This window comes from Trichosurus vulpecula, chromosome 7, assembly GCF_011100635.1.
Source record: "Trichosurus vulpecula isolate mTriVul1 chromosome 7, mTriVul1.pri, whole genome shotgun sequence".
Taxonomy (NCBI): domain Eukaryota; kingdom Metazoa; phylum Chordata; class Mammalia; order Diprotodontia; family Phalangeridae; genus Trichosurus; species Trichosurus vulpecula.
This window is the reverse complement of record NC_050579.1, coordinates 87331483-87351788: the sequence shown is the minus strand read 5'-3', so window position 1 is coordinate 87351788 and position 20306 is coordinate 87331483. Positions and strand designations below refer to the sequence as shown.

Below are 20306 nucleotides of genomic sequence, written 5' to 3'. Positions count from 1 at the left end.
ATACAAGAGGTGCTCAGTGCTGCTAGTGGTCTCCCTTTATGCAGTACTCTGTGCAGTGTTGGGTCCATGCTGCTGCTTAACACGTGCTCCTTAATGAGGATCATGGTCATACTTTGGGTGTTTTTTTTCAAGCTATCATCAATCTACTTCAATTTCATCTCTATTTCCTCAACAACCCCTCAAACTCAGAGAAGGAGATCATTTCATTATGACTGCCAGCAATAGAGTCACTCAGGAGTTGTTTGAAGACATTTATCATTCCATTTAATCAGGAACTGATTTATACGAATCCCTGGAACATTATGCATATTAAGCTTTTTGGCTCGGGTAGACCACATTGTTGTACTGACCGAGTTATCCAACACAAATTGAAAAAAGACAGCTCACCTTTGAGACCCAGACTCTAGCAGAACGTGCTTAGTAAGAGCTACTGGCGAATCATTTACAAATTACCACCTGCTAAGGCCAGACCTTGATGTTGCGCTGAGTGGATTTTACGTGGGGCCCTGCCCCCATTTTGGTTATAGATTCAGTCTCTATCCAGTCATCAGGATGGGCTTCACAGCTGCTGCTTTCATCTATTGTGCCTCTGATTAGAAATTAAGAAATAGGACAGTAGCAGAGAGATCCCTAAGTGGACACTTCCTTTCCTACCAAAAGACTGAATCTTACATATGACTGGCTCAAGCAGTCCTAGAGGGGAAATTCCTCAGGGCCTAGGAAAGGTGGTGCCCTTCATGGTTCATGAAGTGGGTCTCTAGAAATTTTACTTGGTGGTCCAGACTTTTAGTTTATGTCACTGATGGAAATCCTTAAAGTGAATTAAAGGTGCCATTTTAATCTTAAAGGTTACACAATACACATTCACAGTTCCGTTGGACAAACATTGATACATATGTGCTGGATACTGGATGAAATGCAAAGTTTATGCTCCCTGTCATTGTGGAACTTACATTCGAGTGGGACATTCATGTCTGTGTTTTTGTACATACAGCAGAATGGTCATGTAAATCAACTGTTCATTCTCCTACAGCTATCTTGTATTGGGGACTGACTACATATCTTTTATTTGGATGTCTTTGTGTGTATAAATACTTGTCATACCATAAGGCACTCTGAGAAAAACTAGCCTAGATAATGTGAAAATAACTCTTTGTCAGTAAAAACGGTTCTACCTAAAAAATTCTGCAAGGAAGGGACACAGAAAGACCAACGTAAGATGATCTTATAAACAAGAGTTGCCAAGATGTTTTTGGGAGGCTGTGTGGTACTAATACCATTGACCTGGAGACTTGGACTCTGGTTCTGGTTCTGCCACTAATTAGTGGTATGAGTTTGGGGGAAGGTTGGATCTCTCTCTCCTCATCTGTAATCTGAAGGGACTAGACTATGGTTGTTGTTGTTGAGTCTCTTTTCAGTCATGTTTGACTCTTTGTGATCCCATTTGGGGTTTCTTGGCAAAGATACTGAAGTGGTTTGCCATTCCTTCTCCAGCTCATTTTACAGATGACAAAACTGAGGCAAACAGGGTTAAGTGACTTTTCCAATGTCATACAGCCAGTAAGTGTCTGGGGCCAGATTTGAGCTCAGGAAGATGAGTCTTCCTGACTTCAGTCCTGGCACTCTATCCACTGCACCACCTAGCTGCCCTGAAGGGAATGGACTAGATAATTTCTAAATCCTTTCCAGTTCTTGGATTCTGAGGCTATGAAATTTTTTAAAAAATGAATCTCTCCACGCCTAGGAAACTCTCTAAGACTATAACACACAGGACTTGCCAATCAGCATGAGCGGAGGGTGTTTCTGCACTAGAAGTTCCCCATATCAAGTAAATAATAGGTTGGGAATAAAAAAATAAAAAAGAAAGAGAAAAGGTCCACAAGAATTAATCAAAACATCCTTGTAAAAAGCAATTTCCAGCCTGATGTAGAGGCATGTTAATAATTTTCTAAGGACACAAATATGAAAACTATTTTAAAAAATGCTTTCTTCAAGTTACAAATTCCCAGCAAAGGAAATTCAATCCTCCTCAAGGAGATTCACTTAGAATAGCAATATAGTCTTTATATAGTTCTGTGAAAGGAAGAAAGAAAAAAAGGAAGAAAGAAAGAGGAAAAGAAAGAAAAACAGAAAGGAAGGAAGGAATAAAGAAAGAGAGAGAAAGAAAGAAAGAAAGAAGGAAAAGAAGCAAGGAAAGAAGAAATACAACTATAGTTTTTTACAGGCTTCTGTCTTCAGTGAAGTGAACCAGTTACTATGTGGGAGACCAATCAGTCTCCTTGGTCTACGAACTTAATGGCTTTTAACTTTCCTTAGCAAAGCAAACAGAAGGTGCCTCATGAACCAAATGAGTTTTATGAGCTGGTCTCTTCATGAGCTAAAGCTATTGTACACACACTACATTTCCCCCTATTCCTTCCCGATGGACCATTCTGTTTACTACAAAATGGATTCTGAAGCTACTATGGAGAATGTACAAGACACAGAGCCAGAAGATCTGGGAGTAAATCTCATCTGTCACTGGCTTGTTGTTTGGCCATAGGCAAATCATTTCACCTCTGTGACACCTTGGCATACTCCTTGGCATATGGAGACAATAGTATCTACCCAACAAGGTTGTTATAAGGCTCAAATAAGAGAATATATGTAAAACACTTTGCAACCTTAAAATGCTATATAAATGCAAGTACCATAATCATCATAATGATAATTATTACTATGACCCCATGACCTTCCTGGCCTTCACAGTCCCTCTCTTATTGGATGTCACCCTAAACCATGCTGAGTATGTGCTTTCAACAAAACCAGATTGTTCTGGGATTTGTCAGTAGGAAGCTGGAGAGTGACCAGAGAGGCCTTTTCTCTCTGCTGCTCATTACAATATTCCATCAAGACCTCTTCAATTAGCAAATAAAATGAGCAGAGGCACAGTTTCAAATGCTATCTCTGTTACTTATTACCTGTGTAACTTCTGAGAAGTCACTTAAGCCTTTCCAGGCTTCTAGTTTCTGCATCTGTAAAATGAAGGGGCTAGACCCAAGAACTTCTAAGACCCTTTCCAGCTTGAAAATGATGATAATGTGATCCCACAAACTGTCACTGAAACATGTTTTGAGTGATGACTAGGCACCGGGCTGGCCAATGCTGAGAGGCTGAAGATGGTGGCTTTTCCGCAGAACCAGATTTGTTATATAAGCAGCATGCCTCTGCAAACCCCAATGAAAAGCCAAAAGATGTAACAAGAAGCAGTGGATAGTATAAGATGGGAGAGGAGGTGAGTGGATTGGAGTTCATAACACCCTAATGTTTTGGAGGACTTGTGTGCTACAGAGAAAGATTAATATGAAGAATTCGAGGCACTGCTGGAAGACTTCTATGAAGTGATACAAAATGAGTCAGCAGAACCCCAAATATATATCAGCTAACTATATCTATTTAGAAATCTAACACGGTTTTAAAAAAATTAATAATAAAGCTGTTTTAGGTGGTTGGTGGCATTAATATCTCTCTATATATAACAACATATATGTAGATATTCATACATAAATGCATACACTTCTATATATGCACATATATTTCTTCTATCTATCTAGAATCGTTTGCTTTAGACTGGATTGTTAATTCACTGTAATGTTAGTGATTGTATGTGGAATTTCCTGGTGAGGAACCATTGTTGCCATTACAAACTGGTACCTGCTCTGGCACCTAAATTGGTACCTATAATCTGAAATAGTCACCTGGGCCACTAAGTGGTCACATACTATGTGTCAGAGGCAACCTGAGCACATCTCTCTCTATCCATCTGTGGGTCTGTGTCTTTCTCTGCTTATTCTCTCCCTCCCTCCCTCCCTCTCCCTCCTTCTGTCTCTCTCTCTCCCCACCTTCACCCCTGCCCCAGGTGTCTTCAAAGTCTAAGTAGAGTTTTAAGTTTTAATAGCTATATATATGTAAGTATATATATACATATATATGCCCATATACATATGTATGCATATGTATATGTTTGTATGTGTGTGTATATACATACATATACATATACATATACATATACATATACATATACATATACATATACATATACATATACCCCCAGACAAGTGATTTTATTGATGTATGGAATTTCTTGGTGAATAAAATTTCTCAACCAATGAAATTATTGAGCAGTTTACAGGCATAGAGAGTCGACTGGAGGCAATGAGATGTTCTAGGCCATACAGCCAGTAGCAATTACAGACAGGACTTGAACAGGGTCTTCCTGATTCTGAGGTCAGCTCCCCTTGCACAACCTGCACTACTCTTATTTTCTCTCTTCCCCAGCAACTCCCCTCCCCCTTTCCTTTTTCTTCTCCCTGCCTGCAAAAATATAGAAAATACTTTTCGGTGGGATTGTCGTCTATTCATTTTCCTCTGGGCAGCGAGGTGGTGCAGTAGATAAAGAGTGTTGGGCTTGGAATCCAGAAGAGATTAATCTGGCAGTGTGTAGGATGGATTAGAAGGGGAAGAGGCTGAAGGGAGATGAGATAGACAACTGCGGTAATAATCCAAATGATTGGTCAATGAAAATCTGAATATGGTGGGGGTGGAAAGGGAGGTCAGATGTGAGACAATTATAGTGAATATATAATCAATCGACAGGACTTTTAACTAACTGGATTGGCGGTGGGAGATAGAAAAAGAAGTAAGAATTAAATCATTCTGAGGATTTAAGCCTGAGTGACTAGAAGGATGGCAATGGCATTAAAATAAATGGGGAATTCAAAAAGAAGGACAGGTTTTTTGGGGAAAGATAATTAGGTCAGTTTTGTAAACACTGAATTTGAGATGCCAATGGCTCATCCAGGTAGAAATGTACTGCAGGAAATGCTGGTCTGTTTCTCTGCTTTAATTTGCCTTAATTTTTATTTATTATATTAAACAGATTTTCTTATCTATGTTTTTCATTTATAAAGCTGATGTATAAAATGTTTTCTATTTCTCTCTCCTTCCTAACTCCTACTTCAAACTAAATTCTGCTTATTTTAACTTACTTGGTCCATTCCACTTACTATGTATGTGACCTCAGGGAAGTAACTTTACCACTCTGGGTCTTAGTTCCTCATCTTAAAAATGAGGGGGTTGGACTAAGTGATCTCTAAGGTCCATTTGGGATGAATCTATGATTTACAGATGATAGAACTTTGTCACCGCAATTCACAGGAAATGTTACAGAAATCATTTAAAAGCTTGTTTTCCTTTTCTTTTCTGTCATCTTTTCAGGATTTTAGGGCTTGCTTTAATGGGAATGGGTAACAGAGATAAATATTACAGTGGAACGCTACTGAAGATCATACAAAGCATGAGAGAGAGAGAGAGAGAGATTTAAGAGTGAAGAGCCATTGATTGAAATATGCTCTCTGGGATCTTGGGAGGTCAGATACTTCCTATCACTACAGTTTCTCAGAGGAATTTGTAATACTCAGGAGTTCAGGGGCCTAAAAACCAAATGTCCACTTGGTCCCAGAGCCAGTTAACCCGTTTTTCCTAAAGCTGGCACATTTAGATCATTTTTACAGCAGGTAATACAAAATCTCCTAATCAAAAATTATAGCAGAAGTTTCAGAGACAGACAACAACTGGCAAGATGGATCTAAACACTCTGCTTAAGCTCTGGAGAACTCAGTTATCTTTGTGGCTTTGTTACTAGGTATCTGTGTGATTCTGGGAAGTCATCAAGCCTCCTTGGGTATGTTTCCTCACCTAAAAAGTGAAGAGATTGGACTAGATTATTTTTAAAAGTTATTTCCAATTCTAAAATTCTGTGATTCTTCTATGATGATTCAAACGTCATTTTCCATGCCTATGATGAGAAAAAAGGAGCATACCTAATGCTTATTTATAACTTTATTTTAATACTTTTAAAATATAAGATTCCTCCCTTTTTTAGACAATGTTTGAAAACATGTTGCTTGTTTAGCGCAATATAATTGGAAAAGCACTGAACATGAAGTCAAAAGGCCCGGGTTCAAGTCCTGCCTGCTACTGCTTAGTTATTTGACTGTAGTCAAGATACAAAAACATTCACAGATGGATTGTTGTTTTCAGTCATATCCAACTCTGTGACCCCATCTGGGATTTTCTTGGCAAAGATACTGTAGTGTTTTGCCATTTCCTTTTCTAGCTCATTTTATAGATGAAGAAACTGAAGCAAACAGGGTTAAGTGACTTGCCCAGGGTCATACAGCTAATAAATGTCTGAGGCCAAATTTGAACTCAGGGAGATAGATAGAAAGATACAGTTTTTGTCCCTCATCTTTAGGTATTTAATCTTTCATTTATATTACTTATTGTAAAAAGAAATAGATTTAGCTTTGCTGGCATAAAAAAATATCCTAACAATGAAACTTACTGAAAATTGTGTGTGTTGTCCCACAACATAGTAGGTTCCCTTTCCTTAAAGGTTGTAAGGAAAGGATCAATGACTGCTTGTTATTTATGTTGTGGAGAAGATTTTGCTTTCCACTGTAGGTTGGACTAGATGGTCTCTGAGGTTTTCTTTAGCTTTGAGATTCTATGACTCATATCTTGGAGTAAGGGAAAGGACACAGAAAACTAAGACAGGCACAGGAATACAGGTGCATGGTTTACAGGAGGATGTGCTAAGTTATTGAGTCCTGGAGTAATGAAAAAAAGGGGATGGGGAGGGGCAATGCACATTTTTTTTTCCTGATGAATAAAAAAGTTTTACAATAAGCAGGATGACTAGAATGGGCCATTACCATGAGCACACCAAAGGACCACCAGTCTGCACTCTGTGTGTGCCCTCGTCGATTCACCACCTCTGGAGCCATATATTCTATTGTCCCACAGAAGGAATAAGCTCGCTTATCATGGTCGATAGCCTCCTTGCTCAGGCCAAAATCTAAACGTGGAAAAAAAAGACACAACTTAAATTTAACTGTTGTCATCATAACCCTTTCCCTTGTGTATCATCAAAGCCAGTATCTCAAAAGAATGAGGTCATGTCCAATCACGTTTTCAGACACATTGGTTCTGATTGGCTAGGTCTTGTGTTCTCCCACTTCTTCCAAATGCATTCTCACCCTTTTTAAAATGCATGTTCATCTACGGGCAAATACCTTTGGATAGCTTAGAGCTCCCAAATGATGAATCCCTGAAAGTACTGCCATTAGGTAGCAGTGATAATTCTGTACTTTTTGGGTAATTTAAACAGCAGCACACAGGCAGAGCATCATCTAGACTCCTAAGGCTCCACGAAGTATCACATTTACCTCTAATTGCCACCTCAGTCACTTTTGGAAGGTGTCCATTTACTGAAGTTCAGTTACGCAGCTTGTTAAGTGTTAACTCCTTCCATGACTTCAGTCTGAGACGAAGTCCTCAGGCAGTACAGACAAAGCTAACTTTGTGACTGTTTGACAGGTACAATAGCTGTACAATCCTGTAAGCAGGGTGAAGTTCTATCAATAAATATTAGGTAGCCCTTTTGAGAAATTTTGCTTGGGTTCCTCAAATTTTTTGCTACACTCCACTGTTTTTAAGCTTATGAGGAAAGTAGACAAATACCCAAGTTCAAGAAGGCTTCTAAAATATGGTCTAAATATAGAGGTTCTTGACTGCAGCATCATTATACTGCTGAGAGCAGCATAATGGCATTATGAAGTATAAACGGGCCTCAACTGGAGGGTATAAGATGAAAGATGAGAACAGGAAAGAAATAGGAAATAAAAAAGAGGGATTTAAAAAAATCACCATTTAAGAGAGTTTAAAGTATAGCAGAGAATGGATCATAACCTACCAGACCAACAAAAATATTTGTGAAAATCAATTGAAAAGGTACTTGCAAACAAATGGAAGTTGGACTAGTGGATCTTTCCATTTTCAAATGACATGTAAGTTTACAAGGGCCAAGAAGAAGTCTTAGGAAGAGCTATCTTACAAACCTGTAATCTTAATGTGCCCCTCTTCATCCAGCAGGATGCTAAAATTAAAGGAAAGAAAATAGGACTTTAGAAGAAGACTCAGCATATTAAACCAGAAGAGACAGTGGAAAGATTAATTTTTCATTAGCATGGTAGAAAAAAAATGAGCCAAGGGAATGGACCATGGCCAATGGGATATCTGTCTATGTAGATTTTTTTTGCTATGTAGATTTTTGGGCTTGGAGACAATATACTTTCTATTCAAACTGTTTCTTCTTGGTGGTGAGAAAAATCATTATTAACAACCAAAGATTTGAGGAGATCCAAAGTTTTACCTTTTTCTATAGCCCCATTTCAAAGTTCATTCTCTTGAAGGACCTTACTGATAATGAGATTGAATTAACTCTCCTCAATCTTTGTCCAACCCCACCTAACTTTAGAAGGAATTTAATCCCTTTGTGTTTTGCTTGGGTTTTGGAGGGAGTGGGAGAACTGGGATAAAGTCTTCTATTAGATTGCTCAAGGCTGGGGGATAATTTACAAGTAAATGACATAACCAAGTCCATGAATTAAGGAAGGCACCTTTGGCCCTCTGATGTATGCTTAATCAGTCAAAAATCAATGAATATCTTTCAATCCTGCCTCAGCATTCAGACACTTCTGGCCTGCCCTACCGGCATCAAAGTAGTTTTGGCGATTTCCCAAAGTCTATCTTTTCTTGAGGAAAAAGACAAGATTTAGGAGAGTTCTGAAACTACTGTGGCTGATTGCTATTCCACTCCAGAAGCACTTAAAAGTAATTTCTTTGAAACCAGGATGGTGTCAGAAATCCTAGAGGCATGAGTGGTGGTGGTAGGAACAGATGCTTCCTAGAGGTTCGGGTCAATTCTCCAGGAATGACTGGAATGTATTTCTGGTATGCCTGAATTTTGCAGCAATTAAGGAGGGATGGATGTATATAGAGCTGAAAACATGGCCATGCGCCCAGAGTATGAAGGATCTGGGCCAGGAGGAGAAGAAATGGGATAAATGTAAAGATGAATAAGTGTTATCTTTTGACTTCACTGTTCCTTTTGACACATGATTTTGGTGGAAATTTTTGTTTGAGGTGAAAATATGCTGTGCACTATTGCTTTCGGCTGCTTTCCAAACTAATATACCCATAGTATGCTTTGAGATTTGAAGTATATTGAAAATAATCCATAAATACTGATTTAGGAATCCCAAGGCAATGGAATACTCATGAGCTAAGGAGAAGCTGAGGAAATTTTGGCAGAAAATAAAGGAATTTACATCTATTTTTATGCCCAAGAAGGCTGAACATGAGTATTTTATACATAATTTAATATGTAGTATTTTAGAAGAAAAACGTTGGTTAGCATCACAATGTTTCTCACAGAAGTGTTATTCAGGTCACGCAGAACATGAATTTTCTTTGTAATCCATTTGGGAAAACATTTTATATTGTTATTTTTTTCTTTTCTCACTGGCACACACACACACACACACACACACACACACACACACACACACAGAGTTACACAAATGAGTTTGGGAGGGTAGGAACACTTTATATGTTATCTCATTTTGTCATTTGTTATCATACATAAAATGCATTTTCCTATGGAAAATCCACTAGAAAAATATTTGTACAGTTTTTGTGAGTGTGTTGAAAAAACTAAAAGAAAAAATGTATTACAAAGAATTATGAGGCTAATTTTTAGCTGACAAAGCAAATTTGTTTGTCTTACTCAATCCATACCTAGAAATGAAGGACTTTCCAGAATGATAATCTAATAACTCTGAGATAAACAAAACACTTCTTAAGCACTGCAATTAAATGTTACTATATTTAAATTCTAAAAGATCACTTTAACCTTTAAAGGAGAATGGAATCAGCCACTCCCTCAATATGTATGCATATATTGCTTCTCTCACACATGAATGTCTGTTTACCCCATATGTCTATGGGAGGTAAAGCAGGCATTATGTCATCTGTTTCTATAATACAATACCCAAGAGATGAAAGATAAGCTTATTTTAAAGCTTATTTTCAGGGACACCTTTTGTATCCCTGATACCAAAGATGATGGAAAAGACTCTTAAGTAGTATCTCATACTTAAAACTAACCAAAAGGTGGATAGCTAGAGGATTAAAGTACTTACTTACAAATCAGAGATAGCAATTAAAAGCATTTGCTTTTTGCATCAGTTTTTCAGAAAGGCAGTTATATTTAATAAAATATTCTACTCTTCTATGTTAAGATTCAAGCTAGAGCTTTCAAAAATAGTTCAAATGCAATTTAATAAGACATGCCAAAAATGTACTTGTTTATGTGGGCTGCCATGCCCACAATCTCCCATAAACAATGAATTCCTCCCCTCACAATGATAAAGTTTAGCATGCAAACTTTGCTTATGAATATGCAAGTGTTTCACACAAAAAAAGTTGAAACACATTTAGTGAAGCTTGCCTCAGAGAAGAATTTTTACTTTATGCTGGTCAATTAGAACTGAAAAAAATATCATGCATTAAATCCGGTTGTCTCTGCATGGCCATCTTATCTATATTATCACTAGAGATGAAAGGGAAAGGGAAAAGGCATTTAGAAAAAGCTACTTTCATTCCTAGTATGGATTAAATACACAGTGTGCTTAGTATAGTGCCTTTTACATAGTAGGCGCTTAATAAATGTTAGTTGACTGACATTCTAGCAATAAGATCACTGGCTGATTGTAAGGAGAATTAAGGGAAAACTGACCTTCTACTATACGAGAAGGTGTTTTTGAAAGCCAATTGACTCAAAAATATACTGGGGCATCTAGGTGGTGTGGTGGATAGAGCGCTGAGCTAGGAGTCAGGAAGACCTGAGTTCAAATCTGGCATCAGATATTTACTAGATGCATGACCCTAAGGCAAGTCACTTAAACATTTTTGCCTCAGTTTCCTCATCTATAAAATGAGCTGGAGAAAGAATGGCAAACCACTCCAGGATCTTTGCCAAGAAAACCCCAAAATGGGGTTATGAAGAGTTGGACACAACTAAACAACCAATTATTTATATATGTGTATATAAATGTATATATATACATATGCATATGTATACATTTAGGTACATGCATATGTATCTATATGTGCACACACACACACACATATATATATGTATACACAGACATACATACATACACTGAGTGGCTTATATTGAAAAAAGCTTGAAGTTCATTTTCCTTGAGTCTGATCAAACATCTGAAAGAGCTCACCATGTACAGTTGAGAGAAGGCAAGAAGGACAAAACTCAGTGCTAGTTGGAAAGTTATGGGGCTAGCATCTTACTTCAGGAAATATTTCTCCCAGTATTCAGGAGGATCTGAATACATCTCAAAAGGCAGCAGCTTGGTGACTTTTCCAAGGACAAGAAGAGAAGAGCATTCCTTAGACTGTCCTGGAATCTCTGCCTAGGAACCTGACAGCACAAAGACTTTCCCAGCCTGCTTTGCAGAGATTTTCTAACCCTTGTCTGCAGTGCCAGGACTTTTGGGGAAGGAAGGGTGGATGTGGGTAAAGGCTTCAGTGTTACTAACACTTGTCAGCAGTAGATAAGGAACAAATGTACATTCCAGGAATTCTTATTTCCCTTTGCTTCTTCCCTCTTACTTACTTTTCAGGCTTTAGATCCCTGTAAATGATTCCTAGACCATGAAGGTGGTCTAAAGCCAAGGCCAGCTCAGCTAAGTAGAACTTCACATCCTCTTCAGTAAACATTACCTGGTAAGAGAGAAAAGAAGAAATCCATTTACTTTCTTGTGTGGCTGATTTGTTCTAGAGAACTCTGCCAGCAAGAGTGACTCATTTCTCCTAAAAAGTATACAATTTAGTCCAATTTGTTCTGTGAAAAAACCATGGGCTCCCACTACCTAGTCATTTTTGGCTCTTCTGATGGAAAAAAAAAGTTCATAGTTTTAAGATAAGGGAAGTAAGAGAAAAGATTAAATGTGCAGGCATCTCTCAACCACTGATGTAAATATATTGGAGCAGAGTAGCTAATAATTCTCCCAATCCCTGGTTATTTCACCTTGGGCTGTAATTTTGTACTTATACGTAAGTATGGGTACTTCTGTTTTGTATAAGTTTAACATTTCAATCAAAAATGGAGCCACATTGAAAACCTAATGAGGAAAATTCACAAATATATGCAGATTTTCTACTCTGCTCAACTCCTTCTTTAACTTAGAATAAGGAAAGGAAGGAATCATTCCTAGGTCTCTTGCAAAATTACTGAGTCTAGAGGTCTGCCCTCCTTCTTTGGGGAGAGAAAGAAAGAAGACAGGAGAAGTAGTTTCAGTTTCAAAAGGCTTCCCTGCTGGGCTTGAATAAGGCTTTGTGGACAGTCTCCTTGCTCAAGGTAGGATCATAGATCTAGGGCTGGAAGGTATTTTGAAGGTGCTCTAATCAAACTTCTTCGTATTACAAACGATGAAATTGAAGCCCAGATAAGTCAAGTGATTTGCTCAAGGTCACATTGGTAATAAATGGTAGAGGTAAGATTTGAAATTAGTCCTTTGACTCTAAATCCAGGACTGTTCCACCATATCAGGCTGTTTTTCAACAAAGAACTAAGGAGGTGTTAACTGATTAGAGGAATTTTGAAAATTTATTATGGAATAGCTGATGTTAAGGTAAATGTCCCATGAACAATTAAAAGTTAGCTATATATTCATGCTACCAGATCTTTAGTGAGTAGTACTGTAGTTGTAACGGATAAGATCTGGCTTTAGAGCCAGGAAGATCTGGGTTCAAATCCCACATCTCACAGAGACTGGCAGTGTGATTCTGGACAAGTCATTTAACTGTAGCTAGATGGCACAGTGGATACAATGCTGGGCTAGGAGTTAGGAAGACTACAACCGCAGATGTTTACTAGTTGTGTGACCCTGGGCAAGTTATTTAATCTTTGTCTCAGTTTCTTCAACTTTAAAATGGGGGTGATAATGGTACCTAGATTCCAGATTTGTTGTGAGGATCAAATGAAATACTTGTAAAACACTTAGCACAGGGTCTGGGATATACTAGACACTTAATAAACACTTATTCCTCCTTCCCTCCCTCCTTCCTTCTTTCCCTCTCTCCTTCCTTCCCTCCCTCCTTCCTTTCTTCCTTTCCTCCTTCCTTTATGGTGTTCTAAGCAACTTTCTAAGAGTATAAGTTGTAGAGAAGGTGTTGAACTGTATTGAAAGAGGAAGTTTCTCTCTGGGAGCTGCTTTACACCAAAGAAATAACGGGGCCAATTCTTCTCTCTTATCCCTTACCAAAAATCTTTATGGTCTATCCACCTTTGATGTACCAACACAACATAGCAAGTAATACTCTCCTGGGACTTCATGCATGATTTGAGGAAAAGAATAACGTAAAAATTCTGCTAAGCTAAATCAAGAATATGACAATAGAACAAATATGGGTTCAAGAGTAAAAGGACCTGGGTTTAATTCCCACTTTTGGTGCTTACTTCCTGTGTGGCCTTGGGCAAATCACTTTAGGCTCAACCTCAGTTTACTCATAGGACCAGAAGGCCTCCAAGATCCTTTCTCTCTCTCTGTATAGGATTTATAACTGTTGTTTGCTACCTTGCCCATCACTACTGCACATCAAATTTCACCAACACAGGCAGTTTCCTTATTCATTTTGACATTTTATCAGTCAGGTACTTAGCTACTATTCAAGAGCCTGTGGACATATGGCATCACAGAAAGGGATCATACAAAAGAATAACCCAAGATGGGCCACCTACAGTAACTTTCAGCTCTAAGTGATCCATGGAGAGTAATAGACACAAAACAGGTCAAAATGATACCTTGTTAACAGCTGGCATGTGCAAAGGACAAAGTTTCATTCAGTGGGACACAGATTGAACACAAAATACTTGGGTAGATTCAGCCATTTGATGCACAAAGTGGAAGTACTTTGGTGGAAAATAAAGATCTTATACCCACAGACTAACAAGTAAGATTATGGTTAGAGAACATCAGAAATACAAATTGTACTCAATGTATTTCATTAAAATGTTGATTCCTGACCATTCTCCTCTCTTACTGGGGACACTACATATTTATGTATTTTAACCTCAATTGGGTCCTCACTGGTATAAGAAAGTCCTATTACTTCTCACTGATTGATTCCTTATCCCACTCCCTTTAGGATATATTCCAAACACTTTTTTTCCTCAAGCCTCCCATACCTCTGCCCTTTCCCACTGATCCCTCCCAAGGTGAGGATCTTGTAATCAAGGCCTCTTGACATGACCTTCTTTTCCCTCTTCTTCAACTCTTACAACATTCCCCACTCTCTACTTTCTTGCAACCTCTGATAATAAGGTGACTCTTTTTTTCCCAATCAACCTCTCTGTCACCTTCACTGGCTCATCATTGTTATCATGCCCCTGACTTCGAATGTACCCTGAAGCTCTAACTTGTGTCCTCTTCTCATCTCTATACTTTTTCTTGGTGATCGTATCAGCTTTTACAGATTTAATTATCATCTTTATACATGTGACTCATAGACATAGATTCAGCCTCTGTTTCTCCCCTGAACTATAGCTCTGTGTTAATCAGCTGCCTATTGGGCATTTCAAATGTATATTCCATACACATCTCAAATTAATAGTTATAAAACTGAATTCATTATCTTCCCCCTCTTGAATTTCCCAGTTTCTGTCAAGGGTACTACCTTAACCTCAGCCACCTTCATACTACAAATAGAATCAGTTGCCTCAGTAAGCTCCTTCAGAGTAAAGATCGTTTAATTGCTTGTCTTGTATGAGCCTCGCACAATGCATAGAAAATATTATTGTTCAGTCATTTCAGTCATGTCCAACTCCTTGTGACCCCATTTGGGATTTTCTTGGCAAAGATACTGAAGTGGTTTGCCATTTTCTTCTCCAGCTCATTTTATAGATGAGACAACTGAGGCAAACAGGGTTAAATGACTCACCCAGGGTCACACAGCTAGTAAGTATCTGAGGCTAGATTTAAATTCAAGAAGATGAATCTTCCTGACTCTATCTAATGCACCAACTAGCAGTCCCATATAGAGAATAGTAGGTGCTTAATAAATGCTGGTTGTGGAATATAAGCATTAGTATTGTCACTAGCAAAATTCTGTGATTTTCCTGAGCTTTAATATGCAGCATGTCTTTCAACTCAACCCAAGAAGCTAGATTAATTAGGGAACAGAAGGATCATACAATCATATATTTATATCTGCAAGAGTACAGAAAGTCGCCTACTCCAACCCTTTGTTTAATAGATGAGAAAATTGATTCCTAGATCAGTTAAATGACTTGTCCAGGGTCACAAGGTAGTTAGCGACAGTGCCAGGATTCAAACTGAGGTCCTCTGACTATAAATCCAATGTTCATTCCACTGTAGCAAAATGTTCCATTTAAGGTGAGTGACTGTTGAACATTATGGAGTTTTGAGCCTGGAGTCAGAAAGACCTGAGTTCAAATTCAGCCTCAAACATGTACTTGCTTGTGTGACCCTAGGAGAGTCACTCGACCTCTGTCTGCCTCAGTTTCTTCTATTGTAAGATGGAGACAATGACAGCACCTATCTCTCAGGGTTGTTGTGATGATCAAAATGAGATAATAACTGTAAAGCGCTTAACACAGTGCCTGGCACATAGTAAGTTAGCTATAGTAAGTAAGTAAGCTATAGAAATGTTATTGTCATCATTATTATTATATTGAGAATTACTAACAAACATGAAGGCCCTCTATCCCCATTGTTGAGCACTCGAATAGATGTCCCTGAAAAATAAACTGTGACTAAGGACTTTCATCCAGCATGGGTACTTGAGCTTTGTTCTCAAAGCATCCTTCCAACAAGGACCACGAAGCAATCTGGAAACAGCTTCAGATAGCAATCAGAATAACAAGCTCATATTTCTCTGTAAAGGGCAGTAGAGGAAGTCCAATTATCATCACTCTCACTGTACAGAGTCACACAGGAGTTATTTGCCTCAAGGTGTCTCAGCAACGCTGGGTCTCATGTCTCTTTTGCATTGCCCCGTGACATTCTCCTTATAAAACAAATTCATGTCATCAAATCCACAACAGCTCTAACCTGAATTCAAGAAGGAAACCTACAGCAATTCACATCTTTTTCAGCTTACGAGCTTACCTCTTTGGAGAGTCTGGTGAAAAGATCTCCTCCTCGTAGGAAATCTAATATTAGATACAGTTTTCCTTCTGTCTGAAAGGCTGTATTGGGAAAGAAGGTAGGACAGGTCATCAGTGGTGAAGGTCTCCTCGGATTGGACATGACTCATTCATTCTGACTCGTCTCTTTATACTTTAAAGGTTCTCTTTAGTCAACATAATAACATCCATTTATAAAACTGAGTCATTCCAGAAAAGATACAGGAACTCAGGTGGGATAACAGACACCTGGGTAGAGAAAATAGAAAAAAATGGCCTAAAATGAATAGCTCTGCTGTCTTTTTTTTTTTTTAAATTTAGGGTTTTGATATTTCCTACTCCTTTTTCTTTTCATCACAAAGGAACCTGTCTTATTATTGAGGTGGAGTAGGGTGTGGGCAGAAGTGAGGGAAATATGGAATATAACTAGCTGATTCAAGTTTAATAACAAACCTTTATTTCAATATTGTTGATAAATATAAAATATATTCTGATACATTTGATAAGTACATTAAATGGCAAAAGCTCTGAAGATTATAGGAGTGCAACAGCTTAAGGCTAAAACATCATATGTTTGACTGAGAAGAGACCTTAAATAGAGACTACTATGTTTGTCCCTATAGCTTCAATAAGACATGTGTTCTTTACAATTGTGTTTGACGTCACTCTGTTACTTCTTTTATGGAAGCATCTGGGACTGGTTAGTACAGCTGGTTATAGCATCATGGTAATGAAACTAAGTTTATGTGTTAGAACACTTTGCGTGGCTAATTATTTTTGTTGTGTTCCAGGTCGCAGACAGCACCACCAGCTATGTTCAACTGTCTTGCAAATGCATTCCTTTGGTGACCTGAGAACTAGCTAAGAGTTTGTGGAGGGATCAGCCTTCCTGGTAGCCGTGATTACAGGTATGCACTACCATGCTTGGATTTATAAGAATTCCTAAATAAATATATTCAGTTTTTTATTCTGATCATTTTAAGAAGAAATTATTAGGCAGTATTGTATGTGAGCTGAAAGATAATTCCATTTCTTTCTCCTTAAAGCCATTTGTTTCTGTTTTATATTTCTATCTTACTTTCACTGATAATCTCCCCCAACTTTTATTCCCTTATAAGTTTTTGTCTTTCTGCTCTATTTTGCAGCATTGCAGGCCCTAAGTCACGGCCAAGCTCTTAAAATAAAGGATAATCCTTAAGACTCAAGTAAAAACGTAACTAGAATATTGCATCACTTGTGTCTCTTGGCATATCAATTTTTTTGTAACTTCTCCCTACAACTCTAAAAATTCCCCTAATTAAGGGAAGATAAAATGGCAAAGAAAAAATGCAAAAATTAATTTATAAGATTATTGGGCCTTGGATCATTTGCCCATTATGATTTTCTTCTGACATTTTATTCACTTATGAAAATAGGAACAAATATTGAAATCATCCAAGCTAGGATACATAAGAACTTTACAAGACAAGATAAAAATTGATTTCCTAATTCTGAGTTGTTCCCATTTAAGGAAATGTATTTTAAAAGGTGCTGTCATAAATAGGTCATTGTGTATTTTTAAAGAGGAAGTAACTAGAAGCAGAGAGTTAGGTGAATTAACTAGTATTTTCCTCTTTCTACCTTGTGATGGTTCTTTTATTTGGAGTAACTTGCCCCAAGTTCTTACAACCATTTGTTACTTTTAAAAATTGTATTTACCGTAATGAAGCTTGACAATGAAAGGGTGATTCACTTCTGCCAAAATATCTCTCTCCATTTTTGATCTTACCCGATCTCGAACTGTAAGGCACAATAACAAAAACTTTCAGAAGTCAGGAAATAAACTTTTCATGTAAAGGGAAGGTATAAACTTAGATGCGACCAGTTTTAAAGGCATAAATACCCCTACCAGCCCCACTTCCCCAAATAAGGAGAACTTAGGGGTTTACATAAATCCATAGTCAAAAGCATAATCAAACCACTTAATCAAGTGTTCTCTTACACTTTGATATGGTAGAATCATTCCCTTATGCATGCCATGTGTGATCATCATTGGGCCATGTGTAAAGTGCTCAATCCTTCAAGGCTCCCTCTTACCTCTTAAATAAAGTCTAACCACTTTAACTTAGCATTCAAGACCTTCTATAATTTGTAATGACCCTACTTTCCAAGCCTGAGAGCTCATTATTACAATCCCCCTAGATGAAATAACAGTATTATACTTTTCAGAGCTGACTGTGCAGTTAAATTCACTTATTTTGCAGATGAGAAAATTGAGACCCATGAGGCTACATGACTTAGCCAAAGTAACATAGTTAATTATTGGGAAGTCCTGGCACTAGAACTCAGGTGTCCTGTTTCCTTGCTATAATATTCTGCTCATAACATCCTGGACGAAAGGACAATGCATTATTAACACTAATGTATTGTAACAGCTAGGGGACAGGTAGTCTGTAGAGCCTGAACCCCCAGATGACAAATGCTTTGGGGGAGGTAAAAGAAAAACAAAGGCAATTTAGGTTGGGAGGAATTTAATGAAGCAAGGGTTATGAATGGAAATTATTACCCAAAATAATTATAGACTGAGCCCTGGGTTCAGAAGTGAAAATGCTTGTTGAGCATTTGTATTTACAATACAATTTCAAATCACTGGCAGTGTTTTTGTCTCTAGAGTAATGGTCCTTGAGCTTAGAGATTGTTTTTCTCTTTATTATCATAGTAACTGTATTTCAAAATCTGTTCAATAGGCTGGAGAATAGAGTCTGGTCTTACCATCTTTTCTTATTGAAAAATCCATATATACCTCAAAACCCCCTTTGAGTTAATTACTGAATTACAGTCATTGTTCATTCACTTTTTAGAAACACCTTAATTGCTGAATAAGCAATAAGATGTTGAGACTGATGGGAATGTAAGTAGAAGGGCAAGAAGAGGCTTCTGAAGAGGTTAGGAGGCTAGTGGAAGGCAAACTCCAGGAAAAGGGGATGGGCCAAGATTCTGCCCTTCTCAAAGTACTCTTTCCCAAAATGGATCATAGAAGTCATAGGTTTATAGAATGTTAAGGTTGGAAGGAACATTGGAGATCATCTAGTTTAACTCTTCTATTTCCCAGTTGTAAAAAGTGAGCCAAGAGCACGGGACCTATAGATTTCAGGCTCACCTTGCCATTCCCACAACTGTTTAGGTTTCCCTTGCAAAAATGGAATAATACTTATTTGTATGTACATTATATTCCCAACTAGACTGTAAGTGGCATTGCCCTCCATGAGGGTGTGACTATGTCTTACCTAAATTTTTTATCTCACCCACCTTATAAATAGTGTTCTGAATGTAGTAGATGCTAAATGAAATGTTTGTTTAATGGTATGGTTGATGATATCAAAGAATCACAAGAGTAACAATAGCGGCTTAGATTTATATAACTCTGAACATTTGTAAAGTATGTTAGTATATTATTTCTTTTAAAGTGACCTATACCATTAAGCTATATAATACTAGGTAAAGTGAAAGAGAACAGTGAGGTAGGGCTAAGGTTGGCTATAATCAGAAAAGAGGTACAACTCTATTGGTAAACTGCTTAATGTACAGTGCTGTGAGGAAAGTGTCATAGTCATCGTCATCATCATCGTCATCATCATCATCATCGCCATCATCGTCAGAGAGATGCAGCCTGGCACAGTGGATAAACCCAGAATACCCTAGGTTCAAGTTCAACTAAGATGATGAGTTGCAGAGGTATCCACCTGTACTGGTCCACTGTATACTCAGTATCCATAAAAATTTTCCCACGGTGCAGGTCTGTCTGACCATGTTACTCTCCTGCTTAAGAGTAATCGGCGGCTCTCTGTTATACATAGCATTAAATATACTGTAACCCCAAAGCTTGGTATTTAAAATCTTTGACAATCTGACTCAAACCTACCTTTCCTCTTTGCTTCATATTAATCCCTTTTATGTATGTTTACAGCTACATTAGATTAACAACTGATATTCAAACTCACCCTGTCATATCCCTCTTCCTGTCATTCATAAAAGACACCCTGTGTTCCTGCAATACATTTTTTATTTATCTCCATCTGTTGAAATCTTTCTTTTCCTTCAGGATACATTTCAGCTGTCTCTCCTGAATGAATATTTTCCTTATCCACACAGTTGAAAATAATCTCTCTTCTCTTAAAAAATTGCTGGAATATTTGGTACAGATTCCTCTTTTCAC

The 20306-nt window shown here is 37.8% G+C and overlaps 1 protein-coding gene across 1 annotated transcript in view; it reads right to left on the bottom strand.

Moving 5' to 3' along the window:
* Positions 1–20306, bottom strand: part of RPS6KA2 (ribosomal protein S6 kinase A2) — a 284003-nt gene that overhangs the window by 105425 nt on the left and 158272 nt on the right. The window contains exons 4-8 of the mRNA XM_036767616.1: positions 17810–17890; positions 16095–16174; positions 11579–11685; positions 7941–7978; positions 6756–6898 (exon numbers count right to left, since the gene is read on the bottom strand). Coding sequence (XP_036623511.1) covers positions 6756–6898; positions 7941–7978; positions 11579–11685; positions 16095–16174; positions 17810–17890 — 449 coding nt within the window. The remainder of the gene's footprint in view (positions 1–6755; positions 6899–7940; positions 7979–11578; positions 11686–16094; positions 16175–17809; positions 17891–20306) is intronic.